The following is a 23,521-nucleotide window of genomic DNA, read 5'->3' on the forward strand; positions in this document are numbered from 1 at the left end:
AAGAGGAGAGTTGGCTTCCGTTTTCCGTCACTAAGGGGCCAGGTCACCGGGCAGATACCACATCATAATTCCTTTCTACTTTCTTCTACACTTTAATTATCTGAAGCTATCATTTTCCCTCCCCCAGAAAATATAATTAAACACCTAATGCTGGCAGTGCCGGTGCTGGTGACAATGAACTAGCGCCCATAGGGACTTTTGCTAAGCAGCTTTGCATGAGGCATTGACTGGAAACAGAGTCTACCCAGTTCATTCACCTGTCTACTGTGCTTTAACCACAGGGTATTTGGTAGCATAATACTTCTGTGGAGACTTAAACAAAGAAAAAACCTCCCCTGTTTTGAAATGCACAGTGTAACCCAAATGATTATACAGAATGCTTTTAAAATGTATACTGTTTTTCTCAGTGCTGTTTTCAAATTGGAAACATTTTTGGTGATTTCTCATACTTGGGTCTTGCTTTCTGGCAACTCTACCACTGACCCACATCCCAGCCCAACAATAGTCTATAGAGGTCTATTAAAATAATATAATAAAGCCAACTCCTTTGTCCCATCTCCAGAAGGTGACAGTTTGTAGATTTGACAGAGAAGCCAGATAGCAGTGAAAATGGAGCCCTACCTCAGCTGATCCATGGACAATAATTTGGGAAATACAGATGTAGCAGACGTTTGCTCTGGCAGCAAAGCCTCCTGGGCACAGAGTGTAGCGGGAAGCCTGTGTACTTGAACATGGATGTATATGGTACTTTCTTCCCTACTGACATGGATATGCTTCCCCTCAGGACTAACCTGATTTCATGTTGTTTTAACCATAAGATGGTCAATGAACCTGTATTTGTCTTTGTAGATTGATCATTTATCAACTATCTCCCCCACTGCATGATTGCCTCAAAGCATCTTCACATCTCTCCTTACCAAAGGGCTTTTGCTGAGTGGTCAGTCCCATGGCCTGAAATAAAGGAAGAAGGAGCTGGGCCCAGACCTGTGGACATGAGAATCGAAGATGGCCCACCTGTAACTCCAGTTCTGACCTGACCCACTTGCCTCAGTGTTGAGACTGATAGTAGAAAAAGTGGCCTGACTTGAGGAATTTTGGATTCTGTTATTCGATGTGCCATGTGTTGAGATTAAGCTCTCAGACCTTCGGTGTCCTTGATTTAAATTCTGGAGTGGCTTCTTTGTCTCTCCAAACTAAGTATGGCTGTTAAGAGGTTAGGTTTGTACATGTCAAATCACTGTCTGGTATCTCATGACTGAAAGAGCCTGATGGTACTTGAAATTTTCAGTGTTTTTGACAGTATCTAGTTCAGTCTTTACTTTTTCTTTTAATTCACAACTATAGTAAGTGGCACAGTGACTTATGGAGTTGGCATTCAGAATTTTTAATGATTAAATGGAGTAAAATTAATTATTACTATGTCTTCTTAAATTGCTTTTGCTCTCTCCCCCTGGATACAATTAATCCAGTTTATATCCATTTCCTGTCACTGTAGGTGCAGAGTTGAGTCTTGCTAAATGGCCAGGTTTCCTATTCTTCCTTGAGCCATCCTTCCCACCCCAAACACTGCTAAAAGCATTGCAGCATCTCGAGGTTTGTAGCTTCTCAAACACCTAGCTCTGGCTGTAGTTCCGGAACTGTCTTCTCCGTTCCCAGACTCCAGACAGCCATTGTCCATTGTTGGTCCCTAAGCCAGCCTGTTGTCACCTCCTCTGTTTCTCTTCTCTCAGCTCCCTTGTCTGCCTTCCCATTCCCTCACTCAGACTTGCAGACAGCTCACAACCCTTAACGCTTTTGTCTTTTTCGTTTCTATTACAATACACCAATTTTGCCTCTTTTTTCTCATCACTCCACTGTGTTCTTCTTGATCTTCCTGTACCCTCTTTCTTTCTCTTCAAGTAATGCTGTCTTTACCACTGACTAGTTAAACTCCTAAGTTCCACCCCAGAGTTGGATGATAGATGTTCTTTCTGTGTTTCCCCCTAAGTTAGAAATTCCACGGTCTGGAGAGATGGCTCAGCACTTAAAGAGCAGTGGCTGCTCTTCCACAGGACCTAAGTTCAATTCCCAGCAACCACATGGCAGCTCACAGCTGTCTGTAGCTCCAATTCCAGGGGATCTGGCACCTTCACAGATAGACAGGCAGGCAAAACACCAATGCTCATTTAAAAAAAGTAGATAAACAAACAAACAAACAGCTAAATAAAGAAAGAAAAAAATCCAAAACGATGTAGATAAGTTTAGCCTTTTCCTCCTTCCTCTAGCTGATATGAATACAGCCTACATCTTTATTGTGGGGAAACATACAGGAATCGGAGTGGAGCACATCCAGCCCTGACCCCTTAGGAACTGTACACTGAGCAGTTTCCAGACCTTGCACTGGTCCCAGTTTCACTGTCTCAAGGAAAGAACAGTTGCATGCTGTAGGCTTGGTCAGATGATTTTGTTCTGTTGTCTTTCAGTTGTGAGATGTTCATACATTTGTAACTATTAAAGACCAATGGATTCCCACACACTGTTTTCCTTAAATATATACAACATATACTGTGCTGCTTAGTTTAATGTCAACTTGACACAACCACAGGTCAAGTTTTAGTCACCTGAAAGGAGGGAACCTCAGTTGAGAAAATGCCTCCATAAGATCCAGCTGTAGGGCGTTTTCTTAATTAGTGATTGACATGAGAGGGCCCAGTCATTGTGTGTGGGGCCAACCCTGGGCTGTTGGTCCTGGGTTCTATAAAGAAAAAAAAAGTAGGCTGGGTCATCTATGGAGAGCAAGTCAGCATGCCGCGCCCCTCCGTGTCCTCTGCATCGGCTCCTCCAGGTTCCTACCCTGTTAGAGCTGCTGCCCTGACTTCCTTCAGTGATGGACTATGATATGGAAGTGTAATCCAAATAAACCCCTTTTTTCCCCAACTTGCTTTTGGTTATGCTGTCTCATCATAGCGATAGTAATCCCAACTAGGACATATACTGTTCCACCTAATTCAGTAACAATAAAGTTTTTCTACATTTCTTGTATCTGTACATTATTTTTGTTTTCTTTTTGCATTCCTAGATACTTTGTCATTTCATATACACATATCCACCACTTAAAAATGTAGCTGCTGTGGCATGCACCTAGACTCCCCACACTAGAGAAGCTGAAGCAAGAGTATCAGAGTTCAAGGCCCAGACTGTGGAGATCTTGACTTAAGAAAGGGAAAAGCACCATTAAAGTACCGAGCACTTCTGTATTGTTTTTTCTAATATATACTCCATCATCAATTTTTTTTATTAGATCAAAAATTTTCTACTTGGTTTGTTCATATCCAAAGTTTATATCTTTTTTTAAATGAACATTGAAATATATGCTCAGGAATCTATATTAAAGTTTCCTGAATTTGCACAAGGCCTTATCCAGTACATTAATGAGAACATGACAGCATTGAGAACTGCATGCCTCCTTTAATTAACTGTTCCTTTTCTGTTTCCAAAGGATACTTCCTCCTTGATATCTAAAACCAGAGATTAATTATGTCTGGTTTTGACTCTGGACATAAATGGAATCATGGTACTCACACCTTCCTGTCTTATTTTGCCCAGCAGTGTGTTTCTGATATTCGATGATGTTGTTCCCTGTGAAGTACTTGCTTTTGTTGTTGTATTTCCAGTGTAACAATGTGCAGTGATGTGTGTTGGGTGATAGCCTCAGGTCCTGAGGAACTGAGTCAGGCAGTACAGACAGCAAGAGCCCCTAGCCAACAGGAGTTGCTTAGTCCCAGTCGGATTGTTCTGCTCCACCTGCAGAAACAATGTTTCCGGATGTGGAAAATAAGGCACCTTGCTTCCAGACAAACCACAGAGAATAGCTGTAACTTCCTAGTAGCTACCCGTGAGTGAGTGAGTGAGTGAGTGAGTGAGTGAGTGAGTGAGTGAGTGAGTGAGTGAGTGAGTGTGTGTGTGTGTACACAGCACCTCTAAACATGCTCAACCTTCATTCCTTGGAAAGTTGGGCCCCTCTCTGTTCCAATAAAGCAGGCCCAGCCTGTTGATTGAGTCTGTCTGCTTCTCTGCCTCGTTTTTCTTGTGTTTGTTTTCTCTACTATAAGTGGATGTTGTGAAGATTCTAATTGATGATGTAGAGTGTGCCAAGAGGTAACCATAGTGTCTAACAAGAAAGGTTCACCTTAATTTTATTACAAGCATAAAGCCTTGTCTTAAAGTTTTCTGTCCACATATTGTTTGGTTTAGTTTTGATTCATCTAATGGGAAAATTGAAGATTTCTCTCCTAGTTGAGGCCTCCCTCACCCTCTACACACACACACACACACACACACACACACACACACACACACACACACGCTGTATGCTGTCTTCGGGAAATAATGACTCTTACTCACGTTGGCTCTCTTACTTTTTATTCTAAATTTGTTATTTTATTTTTGTATCGAATACAGATCAATTTTTGTGAGTAAAGGGAAGTAAATAATTTTAAACTGTAGTACTTTTTAGTTCTGGACCAGATTCTCTTATGGATTCTAGAGGCAAACTCTCTGAGTCGCCCAGCTTCAGTACCTGCTCCTCCCTATAGATTCCTTCCTCCAAGAATCTTCATAAAAACCAGAGGCGCTCAGCTGTGCGTGCTGGGAGCAATGTCTAACACCTAAGAGCAACCTGAATATTAGGTACTCTTGTGCTTACTGGCTTCCTGGTTTTGTGTTTTGATTGTTAATTTCCCATATAGATTTATATAACGTTATCAAGCCCACATGTTGGCAGAAATGCTGACTGTACTTCATAGCCTGCTTTTTGTTGCATTGTTAGTTTCTTTATGCTAATGTGTTATCATTTTCTGTTTGATATGAATATTCGCCTGAGACATGCCACTTGAGCTCACTCACGTTTTGCTTCTTCTGATTAGCTTTGGTTTTCCTTCAGATATATTTACTTCTCAAGTCTGCATATACTAACTCAGAAAATTTAAAAAGTTGTTAACTGAATAAGGAAAAGAGAGACTGGGGTGTTTATCATAACTGATTTTTAACAAATGGCGTTATTGTCCTTAGTGTGGGGGAAAACATTTGCCGCCTTTGTAACATTGGACTCGTTGCTCTTGGAGGAAGACCAGGTAGCTAAACCCTCTGAAACTGCATTGAATCCCTATTCCAGTGGGTTGAGCATTTGCTATTAAAATACTGGGCAGTGACTTGAATTAAGTGTTTTTCCGGGAGAAAGGCTTTGTTACTTAGCAACACCTAATATCCTGTGATGATGGCAAAGCACTCCGAGGCCCACTAAAGAAATCCTTCTGACTTCCTTAGACAAGGAAAAGACATCTGATGCTTTAATCGGGAGGTGTGAGCAACTGGAGTGTTTTGATTTTTTGTTTTGTTTTGTTTTTTTTTCTGAATAACATTGTCACAGGAGTGGAAAATCCGTATTTAAAACAAATTTGACTGCTGAGCCGAGCCCCAGGACTATTTTGTCCTGTTATGCTGATCTGATGTTCATTCAGGGTACATGAGTTAGCCTAGGGTAGAGGGAAGTAGGTGACTTATTTCCTCATGTGGTCTCCAGTTAGGAGGGGAAGAAGGGCACCCAGGTTGTTTGAAATGGGAAGCACAGCCACTTCCCTGGCTCTGTAGAACTGTATAAAGAGGCCAGCGTCTTCCCATCTTAGGTCCTGGTGCAGAGTAACAGAAGAAAGAAAACAACTTTTATTAAGTACAGATGTTGTGTGACATGGGAACTTTTGGGAAGAAAGAAGTTCCAAAGAAAAGAATAAACTTAATTTTAAAAAAATGAGTAGTCTTGGAGAAATAAGTGGCATGTATTCTGATGGAGGTAAACTGGGGAAATGTATCTGTGCAGACTCTTCTCTGAAGCCTTGTGTTTTCAGGTAAACATGTACCTTTTCCTGGTGTAGACAGGGCATCAGAGGTAAGCATGCTCCTTATCCCTCTGTAGACAGGGCATCAGAGGTAAGCATGCTCCTTTATCCCAGTGTAGACAGGGCATCAGAGGTAAGTATGCTCCTTATTCCAGTATAGACAGGGCATCAGAGGTAAGCATGCTCCTTATCCCAGTGTAGACAGGGCATCAGATGTAAGCATGTTCCTTCCCCAGTGTAGACAGGGCATCAGAGGTAAGTATGCTCCTTATCCCAGTGTAGACATGGCATCAGAGGTAAGCATGTTCTTATCCCAGTGTAGACAGGGCATCAGATGTAAGCATGTTCCTTCCCCAGTGTAGACAGGGCATCAGAGGTAAGCATCTTCTTATCCCAGTGTAGACAGGGCATCAGAGGTAAGCATGTTCCTTATCCCAGTGTAGACAGGGCATCTCTGCAGTACCCTAGCAACCTGTAAGATTGCTGATCAGAAAACCTTTCTAGGCTTTACAGCCTGCTTCAGGGAGATGAGTAACCTTGTTTTTGCCAGTTTCTCAGTTGCCAAGCTCTGTATTGTTGGGAGGAGAGAGCTGGTCCTGCATCTAATAGAAAAAGGCAACAAAACTTAATAAGATTGGCAATTTGGGTGTACCTGTGGCCCCAGCTTCTTGAGAAGTGGAGGAGAATCTTGAATTCAAGGATTTCTCTGGGAACTTAGGCAATGAAGTGAGAGTGTCGAAAAAGGAAGGAAGGGAGGGAGGGAGGGAGGGAGGGAGGGAGGGAGGGAGGGAGGGAAGGAAGGAAGGAAGGAAGGAAGGAAGGAAGGAAGGAAGGAAGGAAGGAAGGAAGGAAGGAAGGAAGGGAAGGAAAAATGAGTAAACAAAAGGAGAGTGTAACTGAGGTGGATTCTCCATGGTTGGGTACATGTCTAGCATGGATGTATGAGGCCTGGGTTCATCCCAACACCACAGTGAATAACGTAAAATAGAATCAGATGTGGTTAAGACCCTGCATCATTATAACACTGTTTTATTGTTTAAAGCTAGTATTACATAATTTGTGAGTTGGTATGTCTGGGTTTTGTTTATATATTTGTGTATACAGAAAAGAAAATATGAGTTTTAAGTTGTTATTTTATGGGAGAGTCTGGCTGGATATTAGTACAGAAAATTACACTTTGTCTTACCACTTCAAAACAATACATTGTGGCATTGGAGTTAAGAGAACTGTTCTCTTATACACTGTCTTCCCTCTCTGCTAGCTGTCAAGGAACGGACTACTGGTGGGCCTGAGCTCAGCCCCACATGGGATTCTCCTGCTGCAGAACCACATGTCTGATGTTACAGCCCAGAATTGAAACTTCATACCTAGTTTATAGATACAGACCGGGTTATATTTGAACAGCATGCTAGCTTGACTTTTCTTTTCCCGATTTAAAATTATAGTTCATCTTTTATTATACCTACTGAGTAAGATACAATTGCTGGCAATTGCCTGGACCTGAGCTAGATGGAGGATATACTTGGACATGGGAAGGAGGAGAGAAGTGACTGGGATTCTAAAGTTATCCATTGTATGGCCCAAAGCTCATATTTCATCCTGAGTCATGGCAGTAGAGAGGGAGTTTTGGTGAGGAGCGACTTGTGAAAGGGCTGCCTTCTACCCGCTCTCTGGGAGGTTTCATGACGGACTGTCGTGGTCTTGACTGGAAAACATACTGCACTGCATGGGAGAGGATTCCATGGTGACCCACAAGGGCCATGTCAGTACTTCGTCATAGTAACAGATTCCCTGCCTGAGCTCATCAGTGTGGAATCTCAACAACTGAGGCCCAGTCACTGTTTCTACAGTTGACAAGTAGTAGGCGGGGAAAGCAGTGTCATTTTCTTACCCCAAGGTTTATGACAGAGACAACCATGACAAAAAGTCAAATTAACAGAAGAAAACTTTTTTCATATTATGGTAATGTTTACTTATTGTTTGTTTGCTATGATGTACATGTGGAGGTTGGGGGACTGTTTGAGTGAGTTGGTTGTGTGTGTGTGTGTGTGTGTGTGTGTGTGTGTGTGTGTGTGTGTGTGTGTGTGTGTGTGTTTGTGTGTGTGTCCTGCTGAACTCAGATTGTCAGGCTTGGCAGCAAGCATTTTTTTTTTTTACCTATTCAAACCATTTCACTGGCCCCATAATATCTATTCAGCTAAAATTTTATGTGACACCAGATCCTTTAGAAATGAAGATCCAAAAACTCAGAATACTGTCTTTAAAGGCCGACATACAGAAAGATGGTTGGAGGATAAGGGATGTGGTGTGATGGTGCCTCGTTGGGCAGAATTCCACAGGCCCTGTTCTCAGGCTCTTGGCTCCCTAGGTTTTTTCCCCTCGGGGTATAAGGCAAGGCACCTGTCACATGAACTTCAGTTAAGAGAAGAGGGAACAAGTCAGAGAGTGAGCTTCCTTGGCTTCAGTGAAGAAGACACAAGAGGCGTTCTGGTCCCGGGGACTCTCGTGAGGGCCTAGGTAGCAGGACTTGCTTCTGCAGTTTTCTCAGCTCCTCGGTGTGATTCTCGTGTTGGGATGTTGCGTTCTGAGTGCTGACAGTGGCTGGCTTGACCAGTCCCCAGTGGATAGGCTGGGTAACCACTGTTGCAACTCCTTAAAGAGGACTTGAGGATCCCGAGCTTAAGGTCTGCCAGGGTCACCAGCAGGACCTGCCTCGAAAAGAAAGATAAAGTAGTAATTGCCATAAAGGAAGCTTCTTAACAGCCACCGTTCCACTTATCAGAGGGAAGGCTGTAGTGTGCTGAACAGATTGTACCCCTCGGGTCCCGCAGACCCAACTGAACTCTGGCCAGATTATCCCAGGAACCTGGCCGCCATGCCATCTGTGTGGGAAGGATTCAGAGGCACAGCGAGTGCTCAGGTCTCCCTCGTGGAAGGAGCGATGGGGAGAATAGAAGATTTCTAAACTAAACATAGCACCTCAGACTGGAGGAGAAATCTAAAGTCTATTTGTCTAAAAATAGCATGGGGTGAATTTAAGATGACTTCATGGCCTTTTATAAGATCTTTCTTCTAAAGTCTTCTTTATCTGTAAAACAGAATTCCAGAGTCCAAGCAAGGAGCTGTAGGAGAAAGTCCTCTCTCTCTAAGGGATGGGGTAAACATAGCAATCAATGTATCAGAAAAATGGGATCATCTTCTTTTAATCGCCTTCTAGCTGTGAATCTAAAAATAAGTTGTAGAATTACATAAATTCTGTGGCTGAAAAATGTTAGCAGGGTGTCCTGAGCAGGCATTCAGCCATCCTAGTGAATGATAAGCTGCAAGTCATCTGAAAGGAAGGAGCCTCAATTGAGAAAATGCCTCCATAAGATGGGACTGTAGGCCAGCCAGTTGGGCATTTTCTTAATTAGTGATTGATGGGGAGGGCCCAACCCCCTGTGAGTGTTTCCATCCCTGGGCTGGTGGTCCTGGGTTCTAGACGAAAACAGGCTGAGCAAGCCACCACAAGGAGCAAGCCAGTAAAACCAGCTCCTGCCTCCAGGTCCCTGCCCTGCTTCAGTTCCTGCCCTCACTGCTTTGGATAATGAACTGTTATATGGAGCTGTGAGTGAAATAAACCCGTTGTTCCCCAAGTTGCTTTTGATCATGGTGTTTTTATTTTTTTAATCACAGCAACAGTAACCCTAATTAAGACAATACCCATGTCAGATTGGGAAGGTGCATATAGCAAGATTGGAATTGATGGTTTAAAGCCTGATAGCTGTTCAGAGTGGCAGTGACTGTCAGCACCTCCGGCCCCGGTACATGTCCTTATTTCTGCATAGGCTGGTGATAAGGTTTTCCATCTTGGCAGTCTGTTAACGTGCTTTATTTTAATAGCCTCATTTACTTAATGTCTCGTTTGTTATTTGGATAATCATTTATTTGGGTGGATGGCTGTGGAGGTAGGACTCAGGGCCTCCTGGTCTACAAACCCTGCCCTGGATATCCACTTAGCTTGCAGTTTTAAACTCACTGGTAAATTTGACCATGTCCTCACACACCTGGGCCTTTTGAGCTTTTCGGTTGAAGCTAGAGGTCTCTTTCTGCTTTATCTGTATAACTTCTATTTATTAACTCTTTGGTAACAAATCTCCATTATTTTTTTTTCTACCTGTGGATATAGCGTCAGAAAGTATCTTGTTTGACCAGCTATTTGTCTGTTTGTTTATTTATTGGTTTTTCGAGACAGCGTTTCTCTGTGAAGCCCCGGCTATTCTGAAACTCATTATGTAGACCTGGCTGGCCCCCAACCTGGAGATCACTTGCCTTTGCCTCTCAGGTTCTTGGGTTTAAAAAGGTGTGCTCCAACACAGCCCCTTTATTTTTAATCTTAAAAATGCATAGCTGTTTTTATCTATTAACATCATCTTTGAACTTTGTCCTTTAGGATCCTGCTGTGGTGATTTTCTGAGAAAGATGTCTTGATTTTTGACTGTTGAGATTACTGGCATTTATCTGTCTTCCTAATATGTTCTTAGCTTGAATCATATTAAATTGTTTCATGGTGTCTAGGAAGCAGAGAGTTTGCTTTTATAACACACCCCTCTTCCCCGAAGTTCCTTAAACTGTGAATCCATAATGGATTATTTCACTGATTCAGTCAGAGCCATTATGATCCGATCAGTCCCCAGGCCCTGGCCCAGCCCCATTACAGAACCAAGTCTTTATGCAGAAGCCATGAGGACATTTCAGACCTAAACCACAAACTGGCAATTACATAACAAGTTTCATAAGAGAGCCATCTTTTTTCCTTGCTGAATCTCGTCTGTTAGGGGAGGGAGAAATCTGAGTATGCCAGCCATGAGTGTTGTACCCGTCACTCCTGTCATTTGGGAGATCAGACAGGAGGGCCAGAAGTTCAAGGTCATCCTCAGCTACATACTGAGTGTGAGGCCAGCATGGGCTACATGAAATCCTGCCTCAATAAAGAAAAGCAGCAGCAAAATAAAATAATACCAGCCACAAAAACTGATATGACACCCAGACCAGGGGTGAGGGGCAGGGGTGCTCAGTAGGTAAAGCGCTCACTGTGGAAGCGTGAAGACCTGAGTTGGGATCTCCAGCCCAGAAGCAGGTCTGAAATCCTAGCCCTGGAGCAGAGACAAGATGCGCCCTGGAGTCACTGGCCACCCAGCCTTATCAATCAGTGATCCCCAGATTCAATACACTATCTCTTCAGCCCTAAAACTAACACACATATATATTATACATCTTGACTGTTTGTTTGTGTTTTCTGGTTTGTTTTGTTTTACTTTGTTTTTGAGGCAGGGCCTTGCTATGTAGCCTAGGCTGGCGTTGAACTGATGATACCCCTGCCTCAGCTTCCTGCATGCTGGGCCTAAAAGCATTTTCTGTCACATCCAGCTTTGTCAGATGCATGTGTGCATCTGCCAGCATGTAATTGGTACCACAGTGATCTGTAGCCATTCTCATCTAAACAAGCTTGTCTGCATCTATTTTCCCTTTTTCCTTCTGTAATTTACTTCCTGAGCTGGCGCTGTGTGGGATCCAAGACCAGCTTCGAGCAGTGTTATCTCCCGTTGATGTACTAGTGTGGTTTTGTTGTACAGAACCAGCACAAGTGAAAAGGGGCCCAACCGGGAGCCGAGCTAGGTGGTTTAGACCATAGTGTGGACGTGACAAGGCTCCTTAGCTTGTTTCCTGTTGCTGTGGAAACACACTGACCAACCGCAACTTGGGGAGGAAAGGGTTCATTTATTTCAGCGTATTGTGCATAGTCCATCATGAAGGAAAGTCAGGGAAGGAGCTGAACCAGAAACCATGGAGGAACACTGATTACTGGCTTGCTCCTCAAGGGTTAAGCAGCCTGCTTCCTCATACAACCCCAAAACACCTGCCTGGGGCTGGCATCACACACCTGGGCTGGCCTTCCTTTCCCAATCATCAATCAAGAAAATGTTCCGCAGACTTGCCTATAGGCCAGTCTGATGGGACCATTCTCTCAATCAAGGTCCCCTCTTCCCAGTTGAGGCTATCATGTGTCATGTTGACAAAATATTAGCCAGCACACAGGTGAGCTAGAAGATGGAAAGAGAGAACTGATAAACACATAAACCATGACTATGAGGACCTTCAACACCATGAAGGAGAAGTCGAACCCCATAGAGATAAAACATTGCATTGATTGATGGATGTGTGGGTGTTTATGGATGGCTTTTAGATCTGACAGCTAAACAGATATCCTTAATTTCTCTTCCTTTTACTTGATCCAATTTTACTTTATGTTTTTTCTATATTTTCAAGAGTATATTTTAGGGTATGGGCTATGGGCAAATGGAAAACCTCTTGCCAATCACACACATGACCTTAGATTCAATCCCTAGTGTGACAAACAAATATGTTTAAATAACTGTATTTTAAGCATAATAAATTGTTGATTTTCTTTCTGACCAAATCCTAAGTCTACGAGAGTAGGAACAATAACTGTTTGGTTCAATATTTTATCTCTAAAACCAAATACTTTGTTTGTTCATACTTCACTTTAGTAAATTTTCTAAATCTTGTGGCAAGGTGGAGGCTTGGGCCCATTATTTCCCCATATTTTGGTAACTATCTGTAGGAAAAAACAGTCTATGAAAGGCTAAGCTAATGGGAACCACAAGTGGGAAGTTGGGTGGGCAGCCTAAACTTACGTGGAGATAAAAATAATGGCTAACTATAGTTTACCCACAAGGCCATGAACACCTTAAGCGATTTATTCTAAGAGAGCACTGTAGATGAACTACACTAAGTATAGAGAATGCTGACATCTCTATAATATAGACTCATGCTCTATTTTTTTTTTCATTTCTAATATAGAAAAGATCAGGCAAAGATATGCAGACCTGCCTGGAGAATTACACATTATCGAGCTGGAAAAGGATAAAAGTGGATTGGGACTCAGTCTCGCTGGCAATAAAGACAGATCCCGGATGAGCATATTTGTGGTGGGGATCAACCCAGAGGGACCTGCTGCTGCAGATGGACGGATGCGGATTGGAGATGAACTGCTAGAGGTGAGAGCCATTCATTGTCAACCTGTTCCTTGGTGCACAGACTAGGTATTGAAGGTAGCATACAGGAACACCAACTTGGATTCTTTTCTGAGTCAGTTAGAGCCAACAAAGTCTGTAGACAGCTGGGTATGGTGTCACTGCCTGCAATCCCCGCGGGCTGGGGAGGTAGAGGCAAGAGGATCAGGAGTTCAAGACCAGCTTCTGCTGCATGGTGAGCTCGAGCCATCCTTGACTATGTGAGACCCGGTCAAAGGAAAACAAAATAAACTGAGGTACAAAGTCGGCGGAATTTTTATTGGGAATTAGTAATAAGTTAAGGTCACATAGCTTCCTTACTTAGAGAGAGAAAGCAGGAACTGGACTGGTCCTCAGGTAATTACTATCTGGATGATCTCATTAGTAATCTCAAAAGGTTGTTCTGTTTTCCTAACCTTAAATCTGGTGCATTTGTTTTAAATTTATAGGAACTTAATATTTCTTGTCTGCATTCATTCAGCTTACATTTTTCCAGTATCCATAAGGACAGGAGGAAATGAGCACTGAGAGTGCTTTCATTCAAATAGCCTCCAGTTTAGAGAAAAGAGATAAAAAGAAACATATAAAGGAGGCCTTTGTATTTACAAACTGCAAAGTGTCATACATAATAGATAATGCACTCTTGGTCCCAGACACAGCCAACTGTTTTCCTCTTCTAACTTCTTGATTGTGTTGGCCCACTGCTAAGGCCTCATGGGAAACAGGCTCCAGCATGTGGCCTTTAGAGGAGCCCAGTCCCAGGGCCCTGGCATCACACTGTCTATATGAAGCAGTGGCCTCTGAGCTTGTGTGGATGGTTTCCCCTTCAGACTTAGAACATGCCGTATCCATCTGCAGCCAATGCAAGGAGACTGTAGCATCTCCCTGCTTCTCTCCACCTGACACCTTTTCCTGCCGAGGAGCCCGTCCTGGGAGTGTGCCCTTCTTTTCTTGTTCTGTAGCTCGGTGTCACAAAGAGAACCCACACCAGGGATTGGCACCAACTAGTATAATTACTAAACAAGTAAAGGTGAGGTTTGACAGAATATATTAACCATTATACTCCAAGCTTCCAGTTTATTGCCTTTAGTTCCTGTTTAGAACCCCCTTGGGAGGAGACTGAAGTGATGGAGGTAGATAGTGGTGAAAAACTGTCACTGCCAAGTCTGTGTATGTCATAGATTTGTCTTTGATGTGCTTAAGAGCCTTGGATAGAAATTGTTTCTCTCATTTTATGCATAACACAACTGGATTATAAATGCTGTATATTACAGAAATAAGTGTCTAAACTTGGATAAGAACTCAAGCTTAAAGGCTGGAGCGATGTTTCAGAAGTCAAGAGCACTTGCTGCTCTTACGGGGAACCTAGGTTCTGTTCCCAGCACTCACATGGTGACTCACAGCTGTCTGTAACTCCAGTTCCAGATCTGACACCCTCTTCTGACCTCCATAGGCACCAGGCACATATGTAGTTCACATCCACGTGTTCAGGCAAAATTTTCCTACACATAAAAATAATTAAAAATGTTTAACAAAAAACAACGTAGACTTGGCAGACTCCAAGAGTCATGCTGTGAGCACTGATGTCACTGTGTTCTCTGTGGTACTTTAATAGACTCTGCGACTTCCTTCTCCCTTCCCCTCTCCCTCCCCTTCTCCCTCTGCAAGTGTGCATAGGCTGAGAATCAAGGCCAGTACCTTGACCGTGCTAGGCAGGTGCTCTACTGCTGTGCTTGCATACCTGTGCCCTGGCTCCATGCCTTAACTGTTGTTGCTAGAGGCGCATTGCCACAGGTTACAGTGTGAAGAAGACTTTCTTCTTTCTCCTTCTCCTCCTTTCTGCCCGTACCTCCCAACAAAAGATTGATATCGACTGATAGTTCCGGTCCTGGTTCAATAACCACACCTCGTGGTGACCTTGTTGCCTGTCCAGAGGTGCTCAGGGCCTCAGAGTGAAAGATGGGGAGTGCCTGAGAGACCGAGCCACACTGGACGTTAGAGCAGACCAGCTCTTGTTTGTCAGTCCCATGTGTGGATTAAGGGAGTCCTGAGAGCGGAACCCTAATTCCCCGTTGAACGTCTCATCTGGGCCCATAGTTCCCTCTTCGTAACGATGTAAATTTTGACACAGTTTTCAAGAGGACAATCGTTGCACTGCATTTGTGTAGATCCATGGGATTCCTGGTTTATGATGTTCACGTCTATAGGGAGTCAGGTCTGTCAAGTCACTCTGGGTATTGGGTATGCTTAGACCCAGAGTCCCTCCTGCATGGTGGATAGAAACGCTTCAGTAACTGGAAACATGTTGATTCTAGTTGTAGCTTTTCTGCCTTATTCCGGGCTCCAGGTGGACTAGCCTTTGGGATCCAGCCTTACTGGAGCATTGTGCTTTATCCCTCCTCTGACACTCAGTAGACACTACTAACAAATGCACTGTAGCCACAGAGTAGTGTGCATTGCGTCTGATAGGCCAGTGTCAGAATTCAGCCGTAGATGGGCCTGAGAAGACCCAGTTTTTGCCCCAGTGCTTTTGACAACTAATGCAATTGCATTCCAGTGTGCTTAGCATAGTGCATGCAAGAGGCCAACAGTTTTTCATCTTCCATATAGTCAGTGCAACACCAGCTGACCCCAGATAAATAAGAGGGTTCCCTAAACAACCTACAGTTCTTGGATGGATACCTTCCTAAATTTATTCCAGTCTGGTACCTGTTTACATGGAGATAGCATCTAGCTCAACAGGACACACATTACTTACCCTTCATTTCAGGTATGCCTGCCAAGCCACACATTTAAGTTCCTAATACTGCCCCTTTTTGGTTTGATGAATTTGTTAGAGCAACTCCTAGAACACAGGGAAACAGTTCGCTCAGTGTGCACCCGCCTATGCAGTCTAGAGAACACTACAGAGGACATTCACACACAGCACAGTGGAAAGAAGGATGCATATGGGGCGTTGGGGGAGAGCATCCATGCTGTCTCTGGTTGTGCTACCCTCCAGGTACTCTCACACGGTCAGCAGCTTAGAAACTCCCAATCCTGTTGTGCATTAATGGGGTTTGTGTGCTTGTATGAGAGTCCCACCCCAGCCTCCCAAGTGCTGGGACGGCAGCATGAATGATGAGCACACCAGCTCATGGGATTTTTAGAATGGCTTCATTACAGACCCTCAGTCTCTAGCGCTTTGTTCTTCCTAGATCATGGGGGGTGGGCTGTAGGTTTAACACTTTTAATCACTGCTTTATTCTGCTGATGTCCAGCCCCACCAGGAGCCCATTGAGTCACCTCATGGGGCTGGGTGGATTGCTCAGGAGTTAGGAACACTGGCTGCCTTTCCAGAGGACCCACATTTAATTTTCCAGTACATTCATGGTGGCTCATAACAGTCTATAACTCTAACATATTCTTCTGGCCTCAATGGGCATCAAACATGTAGATGATACACAGACACATAAGAAAGCAAACCACTTGTACACATAAATTAAAAAGAAGAGTAACTTCAACTGGGCGGTCATGGCACACACCTTTAATCCAATCCCAGCACTCCCAACACAGGAAATAACAGTGTTATTTCCAATTATTGCTTCATCATTGTTCTTGTTCTTAAATATTACTGCTTTGCTCACAGCCTCTCTGGATTTATAGTTGGTGTGACTTGCATCAGACCCGTAAATGGTGCTGTCCTGTAGCAGGTACTGCATAGACTGGGTCCTGTTCTCACAGAGCTAGCAGTGCAGTGCCAGGGCAGCATCAACCTCGGGGCAACCCTTCCTTTGGGGAAGTCGGTGATAATATGCTAAGCTAGGTGTTGCCACAGTCTCTGGCATACATTAGCTGATAGGATCAAAAACTGTCATTCTGTATTTGTGTATTTCTGTCTTTTTAGTTTGTTTATATTGATACTAGTGTCTCTGAAGTCATGTCAGAGCAGTGTCTTATTCCTTGATAATTTCATGCAGCACTTTAACAAACACCCAAATCTTAGGCAATTATAATCCATCTTCTCTTGTAACAGTTTTGACTTTAGGTCAAGGATGACAGAAAATAAACTGATGTGGGAAAATATTCCCTGGTTTCTTTTTATAGCTCAGGGGGAAAAAATGCAGTCATTTCTCTTTAACATATGAAGAATTGGAATGTGCTTGCTAGCTGAGACTAGGAAATCGATTTAATGATGTGTACCAGAAAAGCTAAAAGCTAGCGTGACCATGGACATCACAGAGCATTAGATGGCTGGGAACACTGCATTGTGCAAATGGGCTTTTAAGAATGGAGCAAACCGCCAGTTGGTGGTGGCACACGCCTTTAATCCCATCACTCGGGAGGCAGAGCCAGGTAGATCTCTGTGAGTTTGAGGCCAGCCTGGTCTACAGCGTGAGATCCAGGAAAGGCACAAAGCTACACAGAGAAACCCTGTCTCAAAAAAAAAAAAAAAAAAAAAGAATGGAGCAAACCATGGGTATTTGCTATCTCTCACCCAAAATACGGTCATTTTCCCAGCCTCAGCCCTGAATGGGGTCCAGCTACGTGTCTTGCATGCTCTCAGTCTCATCACTACTTGGCCATGACTGTTACGTTACACCTTCACTCGCTGCCTCCTGAGATTTATAGTCAGTTCACCTATTAAGACTCTGAAGTCAAACTAAGAAGTAAACGATTTATCAAAAACATTTCCTGTCTTCATTTAAGTCAGAAACTCTGCTTTTCTCCCAGAGCCTCGTGTGTGACTGATCTGGGGCCTGTGGTCACCGTGGTGTTGTCCGTGTGCCATTGCATTGTTGTAGTAGAAGAGTGGAGAGTTCTGTGGGTCGATGGCACAATTCATGTGTGAAAGACATTTTCTGTTAAGCTCCTAGAAGACAGTGTGATTAAATCTCAGCTCCTTCACCCTTCCTTTCAATTCTAACGTGGGGGCTACTGGATTCATTTCAAAAGGCATTAGCATATAATTACCATGCACACAGAAGGAGACTTACACTAGAGCCCTGGCTTCCCAGAGCAATTAGGCCCAGAACATGTGCGGGCTGGGGCATGGTGTGGCCGTGTGAATATCAGATTTATTTATAACCCTCTGTACAGTGCAAGTGTGGGAAGATGGGGCCAGTGGTGCTGTGCAGGGGGTCGGAGGGATGTGTCAGGTTAAAGCAGAAGCAGGAAGGAACAGACTGGGTGGCACAGTGGGTTAGGCTGCCGTGTGGAGCCTGCAGGATAGCCCAACGTGTACAGTGGAAAAGAAAAGGCGTGGGTGCCTCTCATACCTTCCCGGGATAGAGACATAAAACTAGGGGTAAATTCAGATCTTCTCTTCTGATACTTTTTTCATATGAAAAAAAAAATCACAAAAGTGAAGTGATTCACCCAGGTGTTCTCCACTGCTCCACGTAGTCTTCTCTTGGTGTCAGCGCTGGCCTACAGCCTCTGTTCCTTGCCAGCTAATCATATTTCAAACATTTTGGAAAGCTTAAATATGATTTGGACTGTGATTTGGAAGCTAGTAAGTAAATCACTAGACTCTGTGCATCTGTGGGACAAAATCTCTTAATTTACACCCAGAAGCTCATGTCATCCTCACTACCACACCCTGGTGTATTTATCAAGCATTTTTGTGAACTAACTTTGCCCTAAGGTACTTCATGTAATAAAATCTCCTGGTATAGAATCAGTAGTCTGAGGCACAGAAAGAGCAAAGAATTTCAAAATTGAAATAAAATTGTGTTTCTCCATAATTTTTTGGCAGAAGTGATACTTAATATCTAGCCATGCAGAATTGATTGACCAGGTTTTTGTTTTTGTTTTTGTTTTACTGTGGCAGTGACTTCATTGGCTTTGACACTTTATATATGAATACATTACATATTAAAGCTGTATTTGGCCAGGTGTGGTGGCACCTGCCTTTAATCCCAGCATTCAGGAGCCAGAGGTAGGCAGATCTCTGTGAGTTCAAGGCCAACCTGGTCCACATAGTGAGCTCCAGGTCAGTCAGGACTAGAAACTGACACTCTATCTCAACAAACAAACAGCTGTATTGGAGCTTTAATATCTGAAAGCTATTTAAACATGGATTGGTCAAAGCTGACACAAATGAGTATTGTGAGCAGGTCCCGAATACAACCTTCACACACTCCAAGGTAAAGCCATCCCATTTTGTGATTCTTAAAACAATCCGTTTGCAGCCTGAAAAGCTCACAGCGGAGGTGGTGATGGCTGAGTGAGTAGTCAGCCTCACAGACAGAGTACAGAATCCTGGTCCCCACAGCACTGTGAGCCATCGCTGTCCGAGTTTGCTAACCATTTCCTGACACCATCAAAGGTGGATCCCTGAGGATGAAGGACTTGCCGTTAGAAAGGGGCCGAGAACTGGGCTGTGTGGAGGGCGTTGTGCCAATACTGAGTCTTAATACCGGTCAGAGTTGCTAAGTCTTTCCATGCACCTTGTCTGTCAGCCCACCACAACCTAGAGAGTTATGTGTACCTTCCACCCCCATCCTGTAAGCAGGGAGACTGGGGCATCAACAGGTAGATCAGTACATGTGCTGACTCTAACTGGATTTAGTGCTGGATGAAATTCTGGGCAGTTGTAGTGTGCGTGCCAAGTATCTTCCCAGGTTCTCTTGTTTGACCACTTGGTCCCCAGCTAGTCACACGGTTTGGGAAAGTTGTGGAACCTTTAAGAAGTGGACCCTCAGCTGGACATGGTGGCACACATCTTTAATTTCAGCACTAGGGTGGCAGAGGCAGGTGGATCTCTGAGTTTGAGTTCAACCTGGTTTACATAGAGTGTTCCTAAAAAAAAAAAATTGACCCGCACTGGAAGAAGTGGTCACTGGGATGTCCTACCCCCTCTTCCTGAGTGTGCGTGCTTCCTGCCTCTGCTGCCATGCCTTCCCTGCCTGCTACCACCACCTCAGCCCCCAGTGGACTCTGTCAGCCAGAATAAACTCTTTCTCCTTAAGTTGCTTTTGTCGGGGTAATTTTTCATAACAAGGAGACAAGTGATGTGGCAGATGTGGGTAAATGCGGTTAATTTGGAGGTTTAATGTATCTGGTCGAGTTTTGTCTTGGGTGAGAGACACAGCTGTTGCCTATGGCCACCTGAGGTGATTCTTTAAAGAGTATCACTCAGATGAAGGTGAGATTCTTGACTCCACTGTGCAAAGGCATTTCAGGACAAGTTAGTTTGGAGCACAGCTGTCTGTTTATGGGCCTGGGAGACGGCTCCGTGGGTAAAATACTTGCCGTGCATGTGTGAGGACTGGAGTTCAGGTTCCTAACACCCATGTAACTGTGGCTGGGTTGGGTGACTGTCTTAGTTAGGGTTTCAGTTGCTATGAAGAGACACTATGGCCCTGGCAGGAAAGCATTTAATGGGGTGGCTTACATTTTCATCCTGGTGCAACAGGGTGGTGAGCAGGCAGACACGGTGCTGGAGAAGTGGCTGAGAGTTCTATGTCTGGCAGGCAGTAGGAAGTGGTCTGAGACACTGGACATGGCTTGAGCATATATGAGACCTAAAAGCCTGCCTCCACAGTGACACACTTTCTCCAAGAAGGTCACACCCCCTAATAGTGCCACTCCCTTTGGGGGCCGTCTTCCTTCAAAGATACACAATGACCTTCCTGTAATTCCAGCATTCATTTGGCAGAGACAGAGAATCCCTAGATCAAGCTGTTTAATTGAGAGACCCTGTCCCAATCAATACCATAGTGAGCGATCAAGGAAGACTCCTGGAGTTAACTTCAGTCCTCCATGTACACACATGCAAGCTTGTCTTCATATTCACACACATTACAGAGACACATTTTTAAAATAAAACTTGAATGTACATTTAAACACTGGCAACTAAGGGAGAGGGAATGCCTCTTAGAAAACAACCAGTTCATACCAAGGACGTGGGTGTGAACTCTGCAGAGTCCTGCTTAGTGTTAGCCATATGTATTATTTTAGTGGCTTCTGAAGTTACTTTCTTTGCTTGAAGAGTTTCTGAGAAACAACCCCCCCCCTTTTACTTTTCTTTTGACAAGTCAAAAGAATACTTAACTAGGTCACAATAAAATTAAGACAAGTTTTGACTATAAATAAAGTTTATAATCTTGTTTATAGGATTTTTAGAAATATGTAGGTTTATAGCTGGGGAAAAAATAAGGTTAAACTCAGTGGTCACAAGCACTTAGGCCTTAAGCATGATTAGTTGCTAGTGTAACATTCTTATTTTAAATACTTCTGTAAAATGGGAATATTGTCTCTACATATGTAATCTTTTTCCCCCTTTAGATCAACTCTTACCATATAGCCTTGACTGGCCTAAAGTTCTCTCTGTAGACTAGATTATCATTAAACTCACAGAGCTATAACTGCCTCTGCCTCTTTAATGCTGGGATTAAAGGTGTATGCCATCACACCTGGCCTATATAGACACTCTTTATACAAAATTTGTTAGTTGTGTCAAAATTCTGGACTCTTAGCTCGTAAAAGACTCAACCAGGCTCAAGAGAAAGCCTCCTGCGCCTTCCTATGGTCCCTGAACTTGGTTTTTCTATCCTGCCTCAGTTGTTCACATTGCAATTCCATATAATAGTATCCATCTTAAAATGTAATACCACTCTATGTTATTAAAAGAAGAATGTAACTGATAAACTCATGCTCATCTATTAAGAACCAAGGAAGGAAGGCATTCCTCCTTTGGATTTCTTCATGCACAGCATGTGAGCTTCTGAACTTCATCATTGAAGAACGTGCCCTCATTTCTGCTATAGACTTGGGGTTTATTTTAAGGCATTGAAGCTACTGTGTAAAACCTAGTTCACATCGAGTGTCCTGGTTCTTTCTGTTGGAGCTTCCAGCTGGGAAGTCTTCAGCTCTATTTTTGCTCTATTTCTGTTTCTGACGACAGCTTGTTAGGGGAGGAGCTTTTAATTATTTAGTTGCACCTCATTGTCTTTCTGTCAGTGAAATATTTTGGCTGAAGTCTCTGCTCTTACTGTCCTAGGGGAAGGGTGACAATCACTCACTTCTTAGTGCTGTGGTCCTCCTTATTGCTCTCAGAGAAGCTCTGAGATCTCTGCAGTGAGCAATTGATCTTAAGACCTTAGAGCGAAAACAAAGCAAAAGAGAAGGTGTTGGTCATTTTCTCATTGCTATGACAACGTGCCTAAGAAAAGCAGCTCAAGGGAGGAAAACATCCACAGCAACTGGAGCAAGGAAGGGTTATTTTGGTTTATGGTTCAAACAGACATAGTCCATCCCAGCAGGGGTGTTAGGCAGGAACGGGAGGTGGCTGGTCACATGGTTCCACGGTCAGGAAGCAGAGAGATGACTGTTAGTGCTCAGATTACCTTTTCATCTTTTCCCTTTTTGTTTTCCAGACCAGGACCCTAGCTATGGGATGGTGCCACACACATAGAGAGTATATCTCCCCTCCTTAGCTACAGCTATCTGGAAACACCCTCTCAGATGTGTCTCCTAGGTGATTCCAAGTCCAGCCACATTAGCAGTGAAAATGAGATATCAAGAGTGGAAGAAGCAGATCATTAAGGAAAATTGAAGCAGGGATCAGGTGTAGGGAAGGAGCACACCGTTGGCCAGCGATGACTCCCTTGCCTCCGGTTTCTGTGTTCTTGGTGTGTTGCAGGACTGGTGATGATGGCGCTGTGCTCTTCCAGCCCTCCTTTATTCAGCATGTTCCTCCTTTCCTGTCTTGTGACTATACTCAGGTCCCACCTGGGAAAATCTACACTGAGGTTATTCTGAGCAGTGTTGGCCACACACACAAAAAAAAACTCTTTGCATTTGCATAATAGCAATTTTTACTTTGCTAAATTGTACAGTACAACAACCCCTCCTCCAAGGTGATACATTGCAAGACCCCTTATAGATGCCTAAAACCATGGGTAGTCCTGGCCTTTCATCATAAAGGTCAGTACCATCATTGTTATTGTTTTTATTTCGTTTTTTAGATAAGTTCTAACTCTGTAGTCCAGGCTTACCTAGAACTCACTAAGTAGCTAAGGGTGGCTCCAAACTCAGGTCAGTTCTTCTGCATTATTAGCCTCTTGACCTGGGATTGCAGATGAAACCCCAATACCCAGATTATACTACATTCTCCCATACATGCATACTAATGACAGGCCTGGCTTTATAAATTAGGCATAGTGCAATATTAACAGTAACTCACAAAGTATAACCATGAGACAAAGGTACTGTAATAAAAGTTTCACAAATGAGTTTTCTGTTCGAGTGTATTACTGTATTTTTCTCTAAAGGGAACATGTTATGACTCTCTTTTGGATATCTGAGTCACCAGAATAATGTTTTATGGTTGCGGCAGTTATTAAGTAAAGTGTATGGGCCTGAGCATATGTGATCTGATAGCTGAGCAGTCAGCAGCAGGCTGTGCAGTGTAGACCCCTGGACAAAAGCTGGTTCCGTTCACAGTGCAGAACCCAAGTTGTGAAGTGTGAGACATGAGAGCGGAAAGGGGACTCTGGGAGGATAATGCCAGCTTGGGGGGGGGGGGGTCAACAAAGACATGGTCTGTGTGGAGATGACAGATCAACTCTTGTTTGTATTCACATT

At 43.6% G+C, this 23,521-nt stretch overlaps 1 protein-coding gene across 18 annotated transcripts in view; it reads left to right on the forward strand.

Moving 5' to 3' along the window:
- The window catches only part of Patj (PATJ crumbs cell polarity complex component), a 330,512-nt gene that overhangs the window by 156,602 nt on the left and 150,389 nt on the right, over nucleotides 1-23,521 (forward strand). For 16 of the 18 annotated variants that reach the window (XM_076564536.1, XM_042271444.2, XM_076564541.1 and 13 more), the window contains one exon: nucleotides 12,738-12,934. In XM_076564536.1, the coding sequence (XP_076420651.1) occupies nucleotides 12,738-12,934 (197 nt within the window). Of the gene's footprint in view, nucleotides 1-849; nucleotides 3,027-12,737; nucleotides 12,935-23,521 lie in introns of those variants that run through there. The other 2 variants (XM_076564544.1, XM_076564543.1) reach the window with 2 other exon arrangements.

The sequence above is a fragment of the Peromyscus maniculatus genome, chromosome 2 (assembly GCF_049852395.1).
Source record: "Peromyscus maniculatus bairdii isolate BWxNUB_F1_BW_parent chromosome 2, HU_Pman_BW_mat_3.1, whole genome shotgun sequence".
NCBI lineage: Eukaryota > Metazoa > Chordata > Mammalia > Rodentia > Cricetidae > Peromyscus > Peromyscus maniculatus.